Below are 15,547 nucleotides of genomic sequence, written 5' to 3'. Positions count from 1 at the left end.
CTGATAATGGGCCCTTGCTCTACCGATAACCTTCATACCCTCGTTTATGCACCTATTTAACTCCTCATCTATCTTTCCGTCATTAATGAACAGGCTACCGAGGTATACGTAACTATCAACTTGCTTTATTCTTTCATCATTTAAGGCAATCCTGCATATTGTTTTCTCACTTTATCCTTCGAACATGATCATTTTTGTTTTATTTCTGTTAGTTTTTGGACCCATTCTCTTCATGCTTACATTCGGTTTATTTAACATTCTTTGCAAGTCTTCGATTGACTCTGTCATAACAAGCTTATCATCTGCGAACGCTAACCCTCGTACCCTTACTGTTTCGAGGTCCAGACCTTCTTTGTCGATGAGGGCCATTCTTAAACAATTGCCCATGAATATAATAAATAGCCATGAGTACATAACGCATCCTCGTCTAACATCTTGAATAATATTGAACCAGTCACTCAGTTTTTATTAACCCTTACACTCGCTTTGCTACCATCATATATTGTTTTTATTATTTGTAGGAGCCATCCATTCGCTCCGTACTCTTCCAGGACTTCCCAAAGTTTACTTCTATCCACCTTGCCAAATGCTTCTCCTAGGTCAACAAATACACAGAAAGATTTTTTTCCTACTCTCACACTTTTTTCTGTGATCTTTCTTAAGCTAAATATTTGATCCGTACATGATCTTCCTGGTATAAATACACTTTGGACTTCCAACTTCGTTTCTCCAGTTATTTTCATTACCCTCCGAATAAGTATTTTTAAGTACATTTTACTTGGGGTACTTAATAAGGGGATAGCTCTGTAATTATTGCAGTTGCTTTTATTTCCCTTTCTATTGTATATTGGTACGATAATCGTTTTTTTTCCAGTGAACTGGGACCTTACCCATCTCGATACATAAATTCATCAATTCGCACAGCCTATGAGGTATCTACTTGACACCGCACTTAAGCATCTCAGCGTTCATACTGTCTACAGTCTACACCATCAGCCTTGCTTACGTTCTATGTCGCAGTTGTGCTGCCCTATAGCTTCATCTCCTAATAATTTCCTAAAAGAGTCTCTTAAAGCGTCTGGTATCCCCCTCTGTCAGATAGCATTTCACCTTTGCTATGTCTCCGGCTGACAAATTCTGTATTTTTACTTCCCTTCATATTTGTATAGAGCAGTTTTTTGCTTCCTTCAAAGTCGTTTTGTATTTTCTTCACTTCTTCTGTGCTGATTTTATCTTTACTTTCCTTGACTAGCCGTTTAACTATCCTCTTTTTATGTCTAATCATTTTAGCCTCTATTTCTCTGATCATCGCTGAGGCAGAAAAGGAGGTTATGGTATCTCTGGGTTTATATAATTACGCATTTTTGTATTACTTACCATTTTACGTTAGGAAGAATTAGCAATTACCATAACATGTATTAAACGTTACTTTCACAGAAACAAAGACGCAATTCAAACTACAATTTCGAATTATCATATGCAACATTCAGGTGGCGAATACAGGGCGTCCACTTCGAACACACCCGCACACGCCCCGGCCAGGTAGTGTGGCTTTTGCATTGAATTGCATTAACAAACAGCAAAAATAATAAAAGAAAACTTCTCCGATAGCACGGAACGTTCCCAAAAACGTGTAAAATGGCCGCCGCTTTGGAAAGCTCCACTGGAACGCTTCAAACTGAAATGATCGTTATTGTAATTATTATCAATAAATGTGGCACAAAACCTAAGTGATAGGTCAAAATCAATGTCAGTTTATAGTATAGATATCATATTACATCATGGTATATGCGTTCCTCAAAACTCAAAAATGGCATCTATTTTTACCTATCTCTTAAGTTTTACGAGCTCATTGTTGTTAAAAATATCAATAATGGAAGTTTCTCGTCAGGTTCAAGTGAAAAGTTCCTAGAACATCTCGAAGCGGCGGACATTCTACATGTTCGGGAAACATTACGAAGGCGCCCGCGAAACGTTCCTTATTATTACCGTTAATGCTGTGTACAAATAAACAGAAAAAGAAATTTGAAAAAACAAGAATAACTATGACTAATAATTCTAAAAAAGAAATTCATGAAAATATGTAGTTTAATATGAATATGATTTAATTTTGAGATGCACTTTTAAAGCAGTTTGAATTTTATATTTCCATGATTTATTTGGCTAATATTATTGATTTTATTATTTATTGTAGTTTAAAAATTTTATTTGTTAAAATTATTAACCAGGAGCTGTAAGCACTTACGACCCATGCTTACCGCACTTATTACAATCAAGTCAACTTAAAAAAAAATTAAAAGCAGCACTAGGCTAAATTTTTCGAAATACGTTTTGTACATTTCTCGCTAACTAATCTTTTCTTTTTTAATAATTTTCAAATCTCTACAATGTTTGGCTATTCAAAAGTCAGACTACCTGATTAGAACGCCGTCTGTTGGATTAATTCCACCGCCATTTTCCCTCCAGATCGTAAGAGAACAGAAAAGTGGAGGCGATCTAAATGGTCAGCACTTTTCTAATGGCACCAAACTTGAGATAATACTCTTAACAAATCTACTCTCAATTTAAAAAAATTCGTCAGGAAATAATTTCATCCGTATCATACGTTAATATGTTCTCATTTTACGGAAATATTATTAAAAAGTTTTCAAAATTTTAAATTCCAGTTTTCCTATTAAGGGGGGGGGGGGGGCTGGAAGAACAACCCGGTTCAAAGAACGGAAATATATGGCTCGCTTCACGAAGACTCCAAAATCCGCGTATTTCAAACATCTAGGAAATATCTTATGAATCATGGGAGGGCGGCATTTTTCGTTGGGCGCGACTTTGCACAAAATAATATACATAATGTACTATTTCAAAGAGTCATCGCTTTTTAAAAATTTTGTGTGCAGTATCCGCGCGAGAAATGCGCCTTCGGAGGCTCGTTGAGAGACGAAGAAGTTATCAAGTCCATGTTCGATGACGTGTCCACGGAGGAATCTTATTTTTGCAACACCCACCTCGCTTGCATCCAGCTGTCTGTGAGAGAATAATAATGGCGCATGCATACTTTGAAACACGTCTATTTTTCGTATAGACTGGAAACACATGCGCACTTTAGATATAAGTAGCTTTGCACACCGTCACAATAAAAATGTTCTTAAAAATTCCTTTAAAAACAGCATACTACACAATTTGATCTGAAAACCACAGACGATTGCTACTCGTGTGATTGTAGCATTTGCCTTCGGCTTTTCACATTCGCCTACGTTTTCCCACTCGCTTCGCTCTTTTCTTATGCAGGGTTTATGCAGGGAAGGGGGGGGGGGGGGGGGGGGGGGGGAGTAGGCTAAAGGTGGCTTAGCGTTAAAACACAAAATACATATCATGACATTGGGATCTGGTGCGTTTTTCATATTAAGATTGCCAGCATGAAGGAATATTTCCTTCGTGATTACCAGAGTAAAGACGCTCGAATTCATGCAAGAGAAGTAAGGCGAATTTGTTGGGATTATAATACGATTCCATGCCAAATTCGGAACATATTTTTCTTGGGTATATAACTTCATTGTTTCCCAACTCGCTCAAAAGCCGCATTTCCCTTCATCGACATTTGAAGGCGCGGAAACCAGTACTCAATGAGCACTCGAGCAGTAGGTAGAAGTGGGTATGGCGCGCAGACAACGCGTCGAAAGAGATTACTTCGTTTTCTCTTTCGTCACGTTTCCTGCAGGTCATCTCCCCACTCCAACCTACTGCTCGAGCGCTCGTTCGGTTCTGTTTCCGAGCCTTCAATTGGACGAAGTATCGTGTGCAACATTTTTGAAATCGCCTGTATCTTCAACCCGATGTACGATCTACTTTTTAAAAATTCTTTCTAAAAAATGGAAAATTTTTCATAATAATTTGTATTTTTTGGCTCAGTCGTATTTAATCAAATTAATTGAAATTACATTTTTTTCTACAATTTATTCGAATTTTGCGGTTTCAAAAGATGAATCTCTCAAAATTATCTAGTGTGATTTTCTTCATATACTTTTTTTGCCCCTATCCTACTGTAACCCTCCTCCTTTTGCTACGCCCCCCCCCCCTTACATCCCCTACATCTCTCTCCTATACTGCTCCTCTTCTTACTTCTGTTCTCCCATTTACCCTCACTCCCCTACTTCCCCAGATTTCACCGTACTTTCCTTCCATTCCACCACCGTCCATCACTACACCGTTCTTCCCCTCATTCCGTTCCCTTACTTCCCCTCTGCGGAAAAAATACCCGACCGACACTATGAGGGTTTCTGTTTACGGCTGCGATTCCTTAAAAATTGAATTAGATATTGCGTAATGTCGGAAATTATTTATTTTAAAAGTTAAAAACAAAATCTGCTCAAGCTTCGCGTGCAAGTTTAAGTTCGCCTTTTTTAAAAATATCTTCTCGCTTTAAAATTGTACAGATTTGAATGTTTTTTAATACTATATGTTTTAACTGCCTTACAATTAAACTCATTTAACTTGAAAAATTTCCAATTTCAAATCGTAGAATTGTACGCTCATTAAAACGTTCGAGTTCAAAGTTGTTCAGGGGTGTAGATTCAACCTGGAAATCTGGAGAAACCGGGAAATGGTAAGGTATTCTCTTTAAAAATGAGAAACTTTTTTGTTTTAGTTTTCATGAGTTCTAAGATTTTTTTATCACAGTAACTTTTTGACATAATTGGCACGTTATTCCCATTTTTATGTTGAAAAAAGAATAAATTTTATTCGATGATGATTCATAATATATAGCTACAAAAAATTTTTTAAATGAAAGAAATACATACAAATTTGTAGATGCTGTAACATAAAAATTGGTTGCTTTTTATAGTTTCGCAAATGTCTCAAGTAAAAAAAGAGCATAGCCCTGTTTCCATGTTAAAACGGCCCCCATAACGTTGTATCAATACATATTTTATGTCCAAGTAGTTCTATGTAAGGTAAACGTCCCAGTAATCGTGACCATAAGAGATTTCATTGACTTCAAATATTTAGAAAATTGTTTTGGAAGGATTATTTAATAAAAATTATTGGTAACAATTGAAGCATTAAACATCCTAGAATATTATAAAAATTGTTTTTATATTATATTTAATATGACTTTTTATTTACAAACAATTAAAAGATAAAAAGCACCGATGTCCCAGTTATCATGATTTTCAAATCTGCCATGTACTAGTAATCGTGAGTCGTTGTCTCAGTCTTCGTCAAAAATGTGAAGTTTTCTTGAAAATAGTTTTTAGCGATTGTAAGGTGTATTTTAAGTGTATTTCTTAATTTTAACTATAATTTAATCAAATAAAAGATGTATTATTAGTTTCATGTTGATTAAGACCTCCGTGATGAAATGCATCTGATGGACATTATATAATAATTCTGCTGTGATTGGAGAAAACACCGTTAACTGCAAAAAAATCGAAAAGTGAGTTTTTTATATCTTTGGAATCGTGAAAAAAGGATGCATCTGTTCATTAAAATAATTTTTTGATTGTTAAGAATTTTAAAAATAATTATTCCTAAATTTTGAAAAAATGCCGTTAATTGTAAAATTTGGCGAGTCGTGATTTGGAAGAGAGCCGTAACTAACCTTTAACTGCAGGCTCAAATCATGGACAGCTGAATACGTCACAGAAAAATTTGAGAAAAAGACGCAACGGGCAGTTACGGAATTTACTAAATAATCGGGCGGTGATCCAGAGACTTCGTGATTTCAAAGAGGTCCGTACGCGTTTACGGCGTTCTCCGGAATCATTGAACCCCGAGAAAAAGGTCTGTAATTCGAGAAATGCCGTAAGTGCATTTACTTTGAGCTGCGAAATTTTTTTGCTGTAAACGGTGTTTTCTCAAATCACGGCAGGCCTATATCTGAGGTCCGTGATTCGAAGAGAGCCGTAACTGCCCGTTACGGCGTTTTCTGAATTTCAACATCCCAATCAACATCGTTAACTGCATTTTAGATAATTAAAATGTTGAAACCATTTTTTTGCAAAAATGAAAAGTTTATATGCAACTTAGTCAAGAACAAAAAAAAAAAAAACTGCAGAAAATGAATTAGAATTCGTGATACACGCGAATAAAGATTCGAACAGTTTTCGTAGATTTTCTCGGCTTCGTTCATTTTGCAGTTAACGGTGTTTTCTCAAATCACGGCATAACTAATCATAATAACAATTAATTTTCTTTTGAAATGTTTAGTTTTTATTTTAGTTGAAAATATTCCCGAATAAAATTGATATTTTATTTATAATAAATAAAGTGAACTCAAAAATAAATCGACAACACAAATTATAAACACAATTACGAAATTTGATAAATTCCAGTGACTAACACCATGTGTTTTTAGAGGTAATGTTATGTTTACATTGTGAAAATATTAAAAATATCAATAATTATATATCAGTTACACATTTTTCTTTATATTATGCAGTATAGATTAATGTTAGCTAATGGAAAACTACTCAATAAATAATAATTTCACAGAAAAATGATAGTAAACTAAAAAAAAATGGTTAATTAAATCACTAAAGTCATGCTGATATTTTACATCACCTTTTTCAGTTTTAAGCACTAATTTATATTGCGGTTACTGCTCACAGTAACAAGTAAGTTCTACGATTTCACTTCACGCCTTTTTGAATTCAATTAAATTATTATTTGTAGTGAAATATGGAAATAAAATTTTGACAGAGTCGCCCAAGTCTTCGTGACCGGTCACGGTTACTCTAGCAACTATGCTTTTGAAACGTTCCTATAATCGTGACCGATATTTCTCGAACGAGAAGGTACTAAATGAGGATTTTACTTTGTTTTAATTAACAAACATTATTTTTTATTAAAAAAAAAAGAATTTTTGTCCCGATTAAGTAATTTCGTAAAATATTAAAAGCTTAAGCAAATAAACGTCTTTGTTAACCTAAATGTTAAGCTGTTTTCCACGTTTCGTGATTCATCGCCACCGTCAATATAAATGAATTTTTTTTACCCATGTGCACTATTTGTATAAAAAAACTAATTTGGTTTCCACAACCAGTACTGTCCAAACTTGTCAAAAAATATTTTAGCATTGTATTTTTATGCGGAAAATACTTACTTGTGGCGTTTACACCTCAAAACTCACGATTACTGGGACCGTTCCGATCACTGGGACATCTGCCTTATATGAGTTTTTCTTCTGGAAGCGGCGCGATCGAAAATTGAGTTCTAAATGAAATGTCTAAAAAGAGACGAAGTTATATACTAGAATGGCACGTAGGAAAGAATAAATGGGCTAGAGAGGCTAAAAAAGCTTACGTTAGTAGAATAAAAATCGAAGTGCTAGCCGTAAAACGTAAGACGTCAGTAAAAAATCGGTAAGCAAAGCCGAATTTTTCACCATTAATGAGCCCAAAGAAGAAACATTTATCTTATTTTTCAAATTTAGACAATGCGGAGGATACTTAAAAATAATATATTTATTCAGATATATTATTCTACTATATATTTCCGAAAAAAATATTATATATAATTATTTTTATGAATGTATTATATTATTTCACAATGCATTTCTCGAAGCCATGAAAACAGCTCTGTTCTGTCTCTATAATTGCCTTTCGATTTTCTTGTTAAAATATTACATTAAACAATGAAAATTCTCGCAAAATTCGACTTTGCTTACGGACTTTTTTGGGATAAAATTCGCTTAATCAAATATTACTCATCCAATATGGCGGCTATCAAGCTGGAAATTTACAAAAAAGAATCTTAAACCAAGTGTTTATGATTAGTTGATAAGAAATCTGATTTGTTTTGGGGGCAGATTTTACATGGAAACCCGGCTATGCTCTTGCTCAGGTTGAATTCAAGCTTGAGCGCTTTTTGTATCAACCAAAAGTCAAAATTAAAGAAATCATGTTAAAACAATTATACCTTCTATCGGCCTTGTTCCTTGGCTGACAATTTGAATATATTTTTTGCTCGGAAAATGAATTCGGAATTTATACAGAGTTTAGACAAGAATACGATATATCAATGAAAACATACCCTAACCATGTTAGTTTTTGAAAGAATAAATATTTCACGGAAAAAAAAGTTTAAACGTAAGATTTTATACTTAATTTAGGCCACTATAAGATTGAAATTAAATGAAAAGCTACACCACCAGAAACTTGTAAGACCGATCTTTGTCACTTCGGTCTCGGCGTGCACACACTCAAACTCGGAATATCAGGGCCTCCGTGGGCCGATCCCTTTTCAGTGCCGTACTGCTTTTCGGTACAGCATCAAATCGTCTTTTCCTTCAATGCAGACGCCCGCAATATGCAGGTAGAGCGCACTCTTATACCTGCTTTCTACCTGCGTCGACTGTTTGTAAGTTCGTACAGAGCCCCAATCTGTACGGTCTTACAAGTTTCTGGTGTATAATTTTACATTAATTTCATTTTTCTAGAGTGGGGCAACGAAGCGTACATTACTTTCTGAAAAAATGTTCGATGAATATAAAGGAATTAGAAAGTAAATAATTGGAAATGTGTTTCTTTCTAGCTCAAAAAATCTCTGTCAAATATTTATTTTTTCAAAAAACGTCCATGATTATTTAAAAGGGCGTGTAAAAATATGTCGTAACTACGGCAGCCACCATTTTTGTAATATATATTAATTGCGTTACAAATCGTTAAAATTATGATAATTGCCCAAAACCCACAATAATTTTACTTCCTCCGCCTCAGTAAATATTTATGCAAGAGCGGTCGGAGAAATTTTGTGGTTTTTGTAGCCTGCATAAGTTTGACGAATGAAGTATATATGAAATCCGTTCTGGTTTCTATGAATTTCTAAAACGATTTTATTATCTAATAAGCATATAAAACAAATGTTATTTTGAATTGGGCTGAAATTTGAAATCATCCCATGAATCGCCACTCCGGTGGTTAAATTTTAAATATTTTATTTGTGCTTTGAAGACCGGAAAAATATATTAAATCATCTGATTAATCTAACATTTATTTCTCCTAAAGTTTGAAATCTATCTTGCTCGAAAATAATGTGATGTTTCTTCTTACTTAAAACTATTCATAAAAGTTTTTCGCAAAATAAAAATATCTTGTTTGCTTTGTTTCAGACGGTCTAGTCAGAAAGAAGCCCATCCAGAGGCAAAGCTCGGCCGACAACTCGTTTCCTACTATCATCAACCACGACGAGGACATGGTGATGGTATGACGAGAATATGTCGTCCACAAGACACGTCTCGGTTAAGTACACCAATCAAACTAGACTATTTACTGATATGGTCAACCGCTTGCGTACCGCTTCGCGATTCGCATGTCTGTTTTGAGATCATACGCTGATAGTTATCTTAATAATAGCTAACTTGACTCTAGATAGATTTAGTAATTTGTTGAATCCAGATGATGTTTTCACGAGTATGAGATGCGACATTGCATTGATCACAAATGTGCAAGAAAGTCAATCTGTCGGTTGCCTTTCGATATTCTAGAATCGCTGAAACTCAATACTGTATTTTGAGAAGCAGCGAATGAAGAATGAACTTCACGTAGCAAAACGGAATATTCTCAGAAATGCATTTCCTATCGAAGATTGCACTTTGCGATAAGTTTCTTCTACAATTTTTTACTGTTAAAGATGTTGCTTGACGCTAATTTTTCTGGTGGATGAAATAACGTGTTTCTTTCACCTGGGTTATTAAATTCTGTACAAAGAGTGGATGAAGGCCAAGGCGTTAGACTGAGTTTTCAAATGCGATGAGACTTTGGAAAGAATCCAAAATGATTAACGATGATCTGTTTGAAAATGTGATTAATTGCGTTGAAATTAGAGCTAAGCGAGAGGGAACGAAGGCACGAGAAACCAAAATCTAGTTTTTAGTAATTCGATACATCGTTGCGATGATTTTCAAAGACTTTGTTGACTCCTATTCGTTTTACTTCACAATCAACGGGAAGCAATATCGCCGGAAAACGCTTATTATCATTCCAGTTGATCTGTATATTTTTTACCAACGAATTTTTTTCTTACTCACATGTTTTCTTAGCATTCCTTCTCTGTTATCGAGCAACGTTTGCACTGCTCAGGACTGAACCGATTTTTAACTCGGAGAATCAAAAGATGAATTTTAGTTTTATTTTAATTTCATTCTTTTTTTTCAATCATAATCGGCTTCTAGGTCGGATCTTTTTTATTTCTTTATTATTAGACCATATCTTTCGATTCATCTTTCAGTTAAAAGCTTCTCAAGCATTTCGCAAATGCCACGCAATGGCTGAAAGGATTTAAAAATTAGGCTAGCTGATTACGAGTTTAACCACTCTTTTTCAAATTAAGGAAACGAATTATAACAAGCTTATACATCGATCGCTTGGACGCAGAATCGACTTTATTTAGAACATTTAAGCATTAAGCAGTTCGATCAATCTTTTCGTTATTGCGTGGCTTTCGATCGACGCTACTTTCTAGCATAATCAAACTCGTTATGTACATTTTTTCAAGTTCTCAGCTCTAGTTGCTTCGACGATGACTTACCGCGAAAATGTGTTTAAAAAAAGGAGAACATCGCACATTATTAGAAAGTTAATTATATATACATATATATTGTACGTAATCGAATCGTTCCTGTTTTAAAAACTCCACGTCTTAACGTTTGTTTTATATTGATATGTATAGTAACTAGTTAACGGCGTCGTGAGTCCAAATTTTATATCAGAAATCGTTTCGTCTTGCGTAGTTATGTTTTTAACTTGTTTGAACAATTTTAGAGTTAGGGGAAGCGAGATACGAAGTTTCTTCAAAGCTTCATTGATTTTTTTACAAGAATAAGAGCTGCCGAAGTCTATGTTTTCCAAAAGAGATTAGAGCGTTGTATGATATAAGTTTGTTACATTTCTCTACGATATTATGTACAGTATCCATGACATTTGAGCCGTCTCTCAGCGAATCAGAAACTTGTGATTCTAAAAGCACTTACTGAAGTTTGAGGCGAGCTTTCAGAACTTCCAGAGAAGAATCGCTGACCTGTCAACAATCTCGTTCACATTTTAAAGCTTAGTGATCTTGATTAATGGAATGTTAAAGTTCTTCATTTATTTAGAAAATTATTTTCATTTTAGAGTTGTCACTTAGGAAATAATTTGTGTAGTATGATTCGTAAATACTTATATGAGTTTGGGTTATTCACAGTTCTTTTCTTAATTGGCTCTTAAATTCTGTATTGATTGTGTATTATGAAAAATGTTATATACTTAATCTTAAGGTTGTTCTTGCGCTGCAAAAAAATTATACAAGCTATATATTTAGTATTTCCTCATCCAATAAATTTCAACTTGATTGACCTAAAAATTACGAGACAATCACTATTTTAAAAACTCCCCTGGTATAAATAAAGACAGGGATGGTCATCTGATATTATTGTTTTGTATAATGGCTAAAACATTTTCATATATTCTCTCTGTATCCGGTAAACTACATTTTATCTGTTTCTTTACAAATAATATAACTAGAGCGGTGCGCGGAAACTACTTTGAAGCGTATACAACGGTTTATAGATCAAATGTTCTTCAAGAGTTGTATGAATAATCTTTTAAAATATAAGCTTTTCGTTTTATTGAAATGATTAAATAAACTCACTGTTGTCTATTCCAACAAATGGATAAAAATCCAATGAAATCTATGAAATTTTTATTCATCCGAATTAAAAAAAGACTGCGATGACCCATTTATAGTTTAAATTAAGGTCAGCGAGATTGTCAGGAAAAAATTGTGTTTTCTTACGCGGAACTGATTAGTGAGCCAGACTCATTTGCGCACATCTACATTAACTGTTTTTCCAGTGTGTGTGACGTCTTCGGGCCACAAACGTGCACTCGAGTGCACATCATTATTATATTCGTTGTCGAGGCATAATCGTATTTAAGGGTAAAAATAATTAATTATACTAATTATTAAAAATCGTAATTGTTACGTGAAGGCATATACGCTTCTATATCGCGAGTTTCAGGCTTTCCGCTAGCGCAGCGCGCAAGCAGTGATTCTACTCGATAGGTTCTTAATGAAAAAGGTGCGAGGGGAACGAGATGTTCGCTAAAAGTTAGAAAACGAGACAATCAGCAACGAGGTTCTGGAGAACGCCGACTCAAGTTCATAGTTCATATGCAATATTTATCTCTCAATTTTCCCGTTCTCCTAGCGTTGTTGCTCGTCGTCCGGGACGATATTCGACTTAATAACATTGCAAAAAACATATAGAAAACTATGACAATATCATGTAACCTATGATCAGCACCATCACCGATGCATCGTAAATGGTGATCGATTGCGCGACTTCATTTAACGGTTAAAATGCCCGGATTGTTTTCCTGAAAATGCGCCAAGTTTATCAACACATCATCACTCATAGAAGGAAAATAGATTGTTGAGTCAACTATCCTGCTCGTGCTAAATTCGTAGACACTATGATGCCATTATTTTAGTTCATCGAGGATATCTTTTAAAGATATTTAATTTCTTGTTAGGGCGCGTCCATTGAAAGACGTAATGAATGGATATTCCTTAAATTAGTACATATTTAATAGGGTGGCTAAAATGGTTCTTAATTTATTAAAAAATTTATGACGAGCAATGATGTTAGTAGCCTAGAGAAACTCGATGGGATGATTTGTAACAAGTTTTAACAAAAAATTATTTATTTAGTAACATGTCCCTCGTTTGTGTAGGTACTATGCAGAAAATTAAAAAGCAAAATTTTTTTAATAAGATAAATAGCCCGAAATGAGAAAGAATGATTTTCTTGACGTTAAAAACCATAGTTCTGGCTTTTCAATATTGTGCATGCGTATGTATGGTACCAGAACCAATTACCGAGGGATTCTATTGTCCGCGGTTCAAGATACAATTTTCTCTATTTTGACTATTTTTGCACGCATACATAATTTGTATGATTCACATTCTTAATTGCGGTTCATTTAATGACTTGTACGAAAAAATAACATTTCAGTTTTAGGGTTAAAAGAAATCAACTGTTTCCTTGCAAAAATTTTTCCCCTTCATAATTGGTTCCATTATCCTACCTTTTAATTAATTTAGTTAATAAATTTTCGTTAACTTGTTGCTGCAAATAAAAAATCTGCTTTGAAGCAGAAAAATTTTTTCGCCTTTCTCTATCTTTTTAATTTTTGTTAAACAATTTTGAGGCAGCACTTGCAATCATCCGGCCGAGTTTTTCTGTAGGACAAACTTATTTATCCTAAATTTGGAAAAAATCGAAAATCGTTTCAACCGTGAAATAAAAGCCTTTCTTGGACTAACCTAATATTTATTTATTCTAAATTTTCAAATCCTAGAGGTGTTTGCAAGGTTTAGTTCTTATTTTAGAAGTAAATAAAGAATAAGAATTAAGTTTTGTGAATCACGTTGGGTTTTTAATTCTAAAGAATTCAAACGCTTTCTTTTTAGAAAAGAAGTAATTATATAAATACTTGTACTATAAGCTAGGAAAACCTTTGTCTAAAATATAAAAAAAATGTTCTTTAAAAATATTCTTTTAAAGAAGATTCTTGAATATCTTTCATTATTCATAGACTCGTTGACTGAAGATAATCTAAGGATGCGTCGATGAGACGGCTTTCGACCTCGGTGCTCGTTTTCGACTTTTGTTTTTCCATGTTGAGATGTCTGTAAATCAGATGAACTTTAAATATATTTTTTAATGACTCATGTACATATTTATAAGAAAAAGTTGGAAACTTTCGCGTAGGTTCGATGCTTCCTCTTTAAAAAAAAATCAAACTGTGACAAATGGAGATTGTGTTGTGTGTGAGGGAATCATGTTCACTATATTAGGATTGCATACGTCGCAAAGCTACAATGCTTTTCCCATTTGTGCCAGGAGCACAAAAATATGTGAAATATAGAATGCGAATTTTCATGAGTTTCGCAACGAAAAGTAAGTATTGTCTATGACTTGTGAAAAACGATTCAAGAGAGCACCGAATGGATGAATACGTGTTACCGGGATGGGGACCTATAAATATATAAATACACATAAATGTAGTAACTAGTAGTGGAAATCCCCCAGGCAGTATCCCTAACGCTTTGAACGTTGTTGCATTTCTTTAGACTGAAATTGCGAGGAAAGTTCCGATTGACTAATGATGGGTTTACACTGGTTTCTGGCTTGAAAGCGTGTTAAAGTTTAAGATAAAAGTTCGACTCGAGTTTCGGTCAAAAATGGGATAAAGTCCTCTAGATTAATTCAAAGGGTTTAAAGCATTTATCTTATTTGAAACCAGTCCTTCTATTTCTGAAATATTTAGCCTCAAGTCTCTCACCCTGTGAGAGGTAAATTACATTTTCAATGAGTGGGTGTTAAAGGAAAGTTTTAAAAAGTTTTTCAGGTTTATGTGGGGGCTTAGCCCCACATTATAGTCCTTTTATAGAAGATAATAATCTCAGCTCTTATTCTTTAATTTATGTCGTGAACCCTTTGTCAGTCAATGGGAAAAGCGTGACGTGTATGCTCGGCCCTCTTTTCACCTGCTTGCATTTTTATAAAGCCTAGATTCATACTCTCTTAGCTTAGTCCCTGCCATTGCAACGACGAACAAAATATCATCCTCTTCCTATTTTTTGTGTACTGTGCTTTTTACGGCATTTACCAGAACTAAATGTAGTATACTATGCGTTACAGTTTTACTTGCGAGTGTAAGGCGTTCTATGTATGTATATAATATAAGAGAGGGACGAATGGAACCGAAAAAAGGTTGCATCCCCCTGCGTTAGAAGTGCGCGGCCGATATTTGGCTTTAATCCGTTTATATATTTTTTTAAGTTTGACTGCAGGTTAAAAATGAACTTAAATCTAGGTAAAGAGAGCGTTCGGGAAAAATTATACGAGAATTGTTAAGCGCTTTATGTGTCGAACGGATTGTCTCAAGATTTCGGAGAAGGAATTGTTTATTGATAACAAGGTCGAGAGAGGCGATAGCCGCTTCACTCGATTTGAATTCGAAAATGGAGGAAGAATTTGAAAAGAGAAGGAGCGAGATGACATAAAGGAATGTTGTTCGAACAACCTTTTCTTCCTTTGTTCGAAGCTTTACTGATTTAATCTGCGAGCCTACTTGGTGTGTGTGGGTGTGTGTTTGTGTGTACGTATGCAAGAGCGAGAAAATATGTTTGATTAGAAATGGAGAGTGAATAGAAAGAACGTGAAAATATTATACGCGATTGACTGTAATTTTATATAATATTTGTAAGGAGAAAGAAATCTTATGTACAGCATACCTGATGTTAAATAATAAGTATCTACCTTATACCTATATTTATTAGTGTTTATTAATTCTATTAAAAAAACCCTCACGTCAAATTAATTACGGATTTCTAGCATGCGATTTAAAACACATGATGGTAGTTTCCTCAGTCTGTCTACAAAAAATCGTGCCAAATACTTGATGCGCATCTTAATTTGAAAAACGATTAAAACATGAAATAATCCAATTAAAAGTTTCTTCAGGAATGAAGAATAAATTCAGCTTAGCAAGTAATCCCCAAA

At 34.3% G+C, this 15,547-nt stretch overlaps 1 protein-coding gene across 3 annotated transcripts in view; it reads left to right on the top strand.

Moving 5' to 3' along the window:
- The window catches only part of LOC117179029 (unconventional myosin-IXa-like), a 73,819-nt gene extending 58,503 nt beyond the window's left edge, over nt 1–15,316 (top strand). For 2 of the 3 annotated variants that reach the window (XM_033370654.1, XM_033370653.1), the window contains one exon: nt 9,107–15,316. In XM_033370654.1, the coding sequence (XP_033226545.1) occupies nt 9,107–9,204 (98 nt within the window). In that variant the 3' untranslated portion in view covers nt 9,205–15,316. Of the gene's footprint in view, nt 1–2,894; nt 3,024–9,106 lie in introns of all 3 variants that reach the window. The other variant, XR_004467848.1, reaches the window with a different exon arrangement.
- The last annotated feature ends 231 nt before the right edge of the window (nt 15,317–15,547 follow it).

The sequence above is a fragment of the Belonocnema kinseyi genome, chromosome 8 (assembly GCF_010883055.1).
Source record: "Belonocnema kinseyi isolate 2016_QV_RU_SX_M_011 chromosome 8, B_treatae_v1, whole genome shotgun sequence".
NCBI classification, from domain to species: Eukaryota; Metazoa; Arthropoda; class Insecta; order Hymenoptera; family Cynipidae; genus Belonocnema; species Belonocnema kinseyi.
This window is presented reverse-complemented; position numbering and strand designations above follow the sequence as displayed.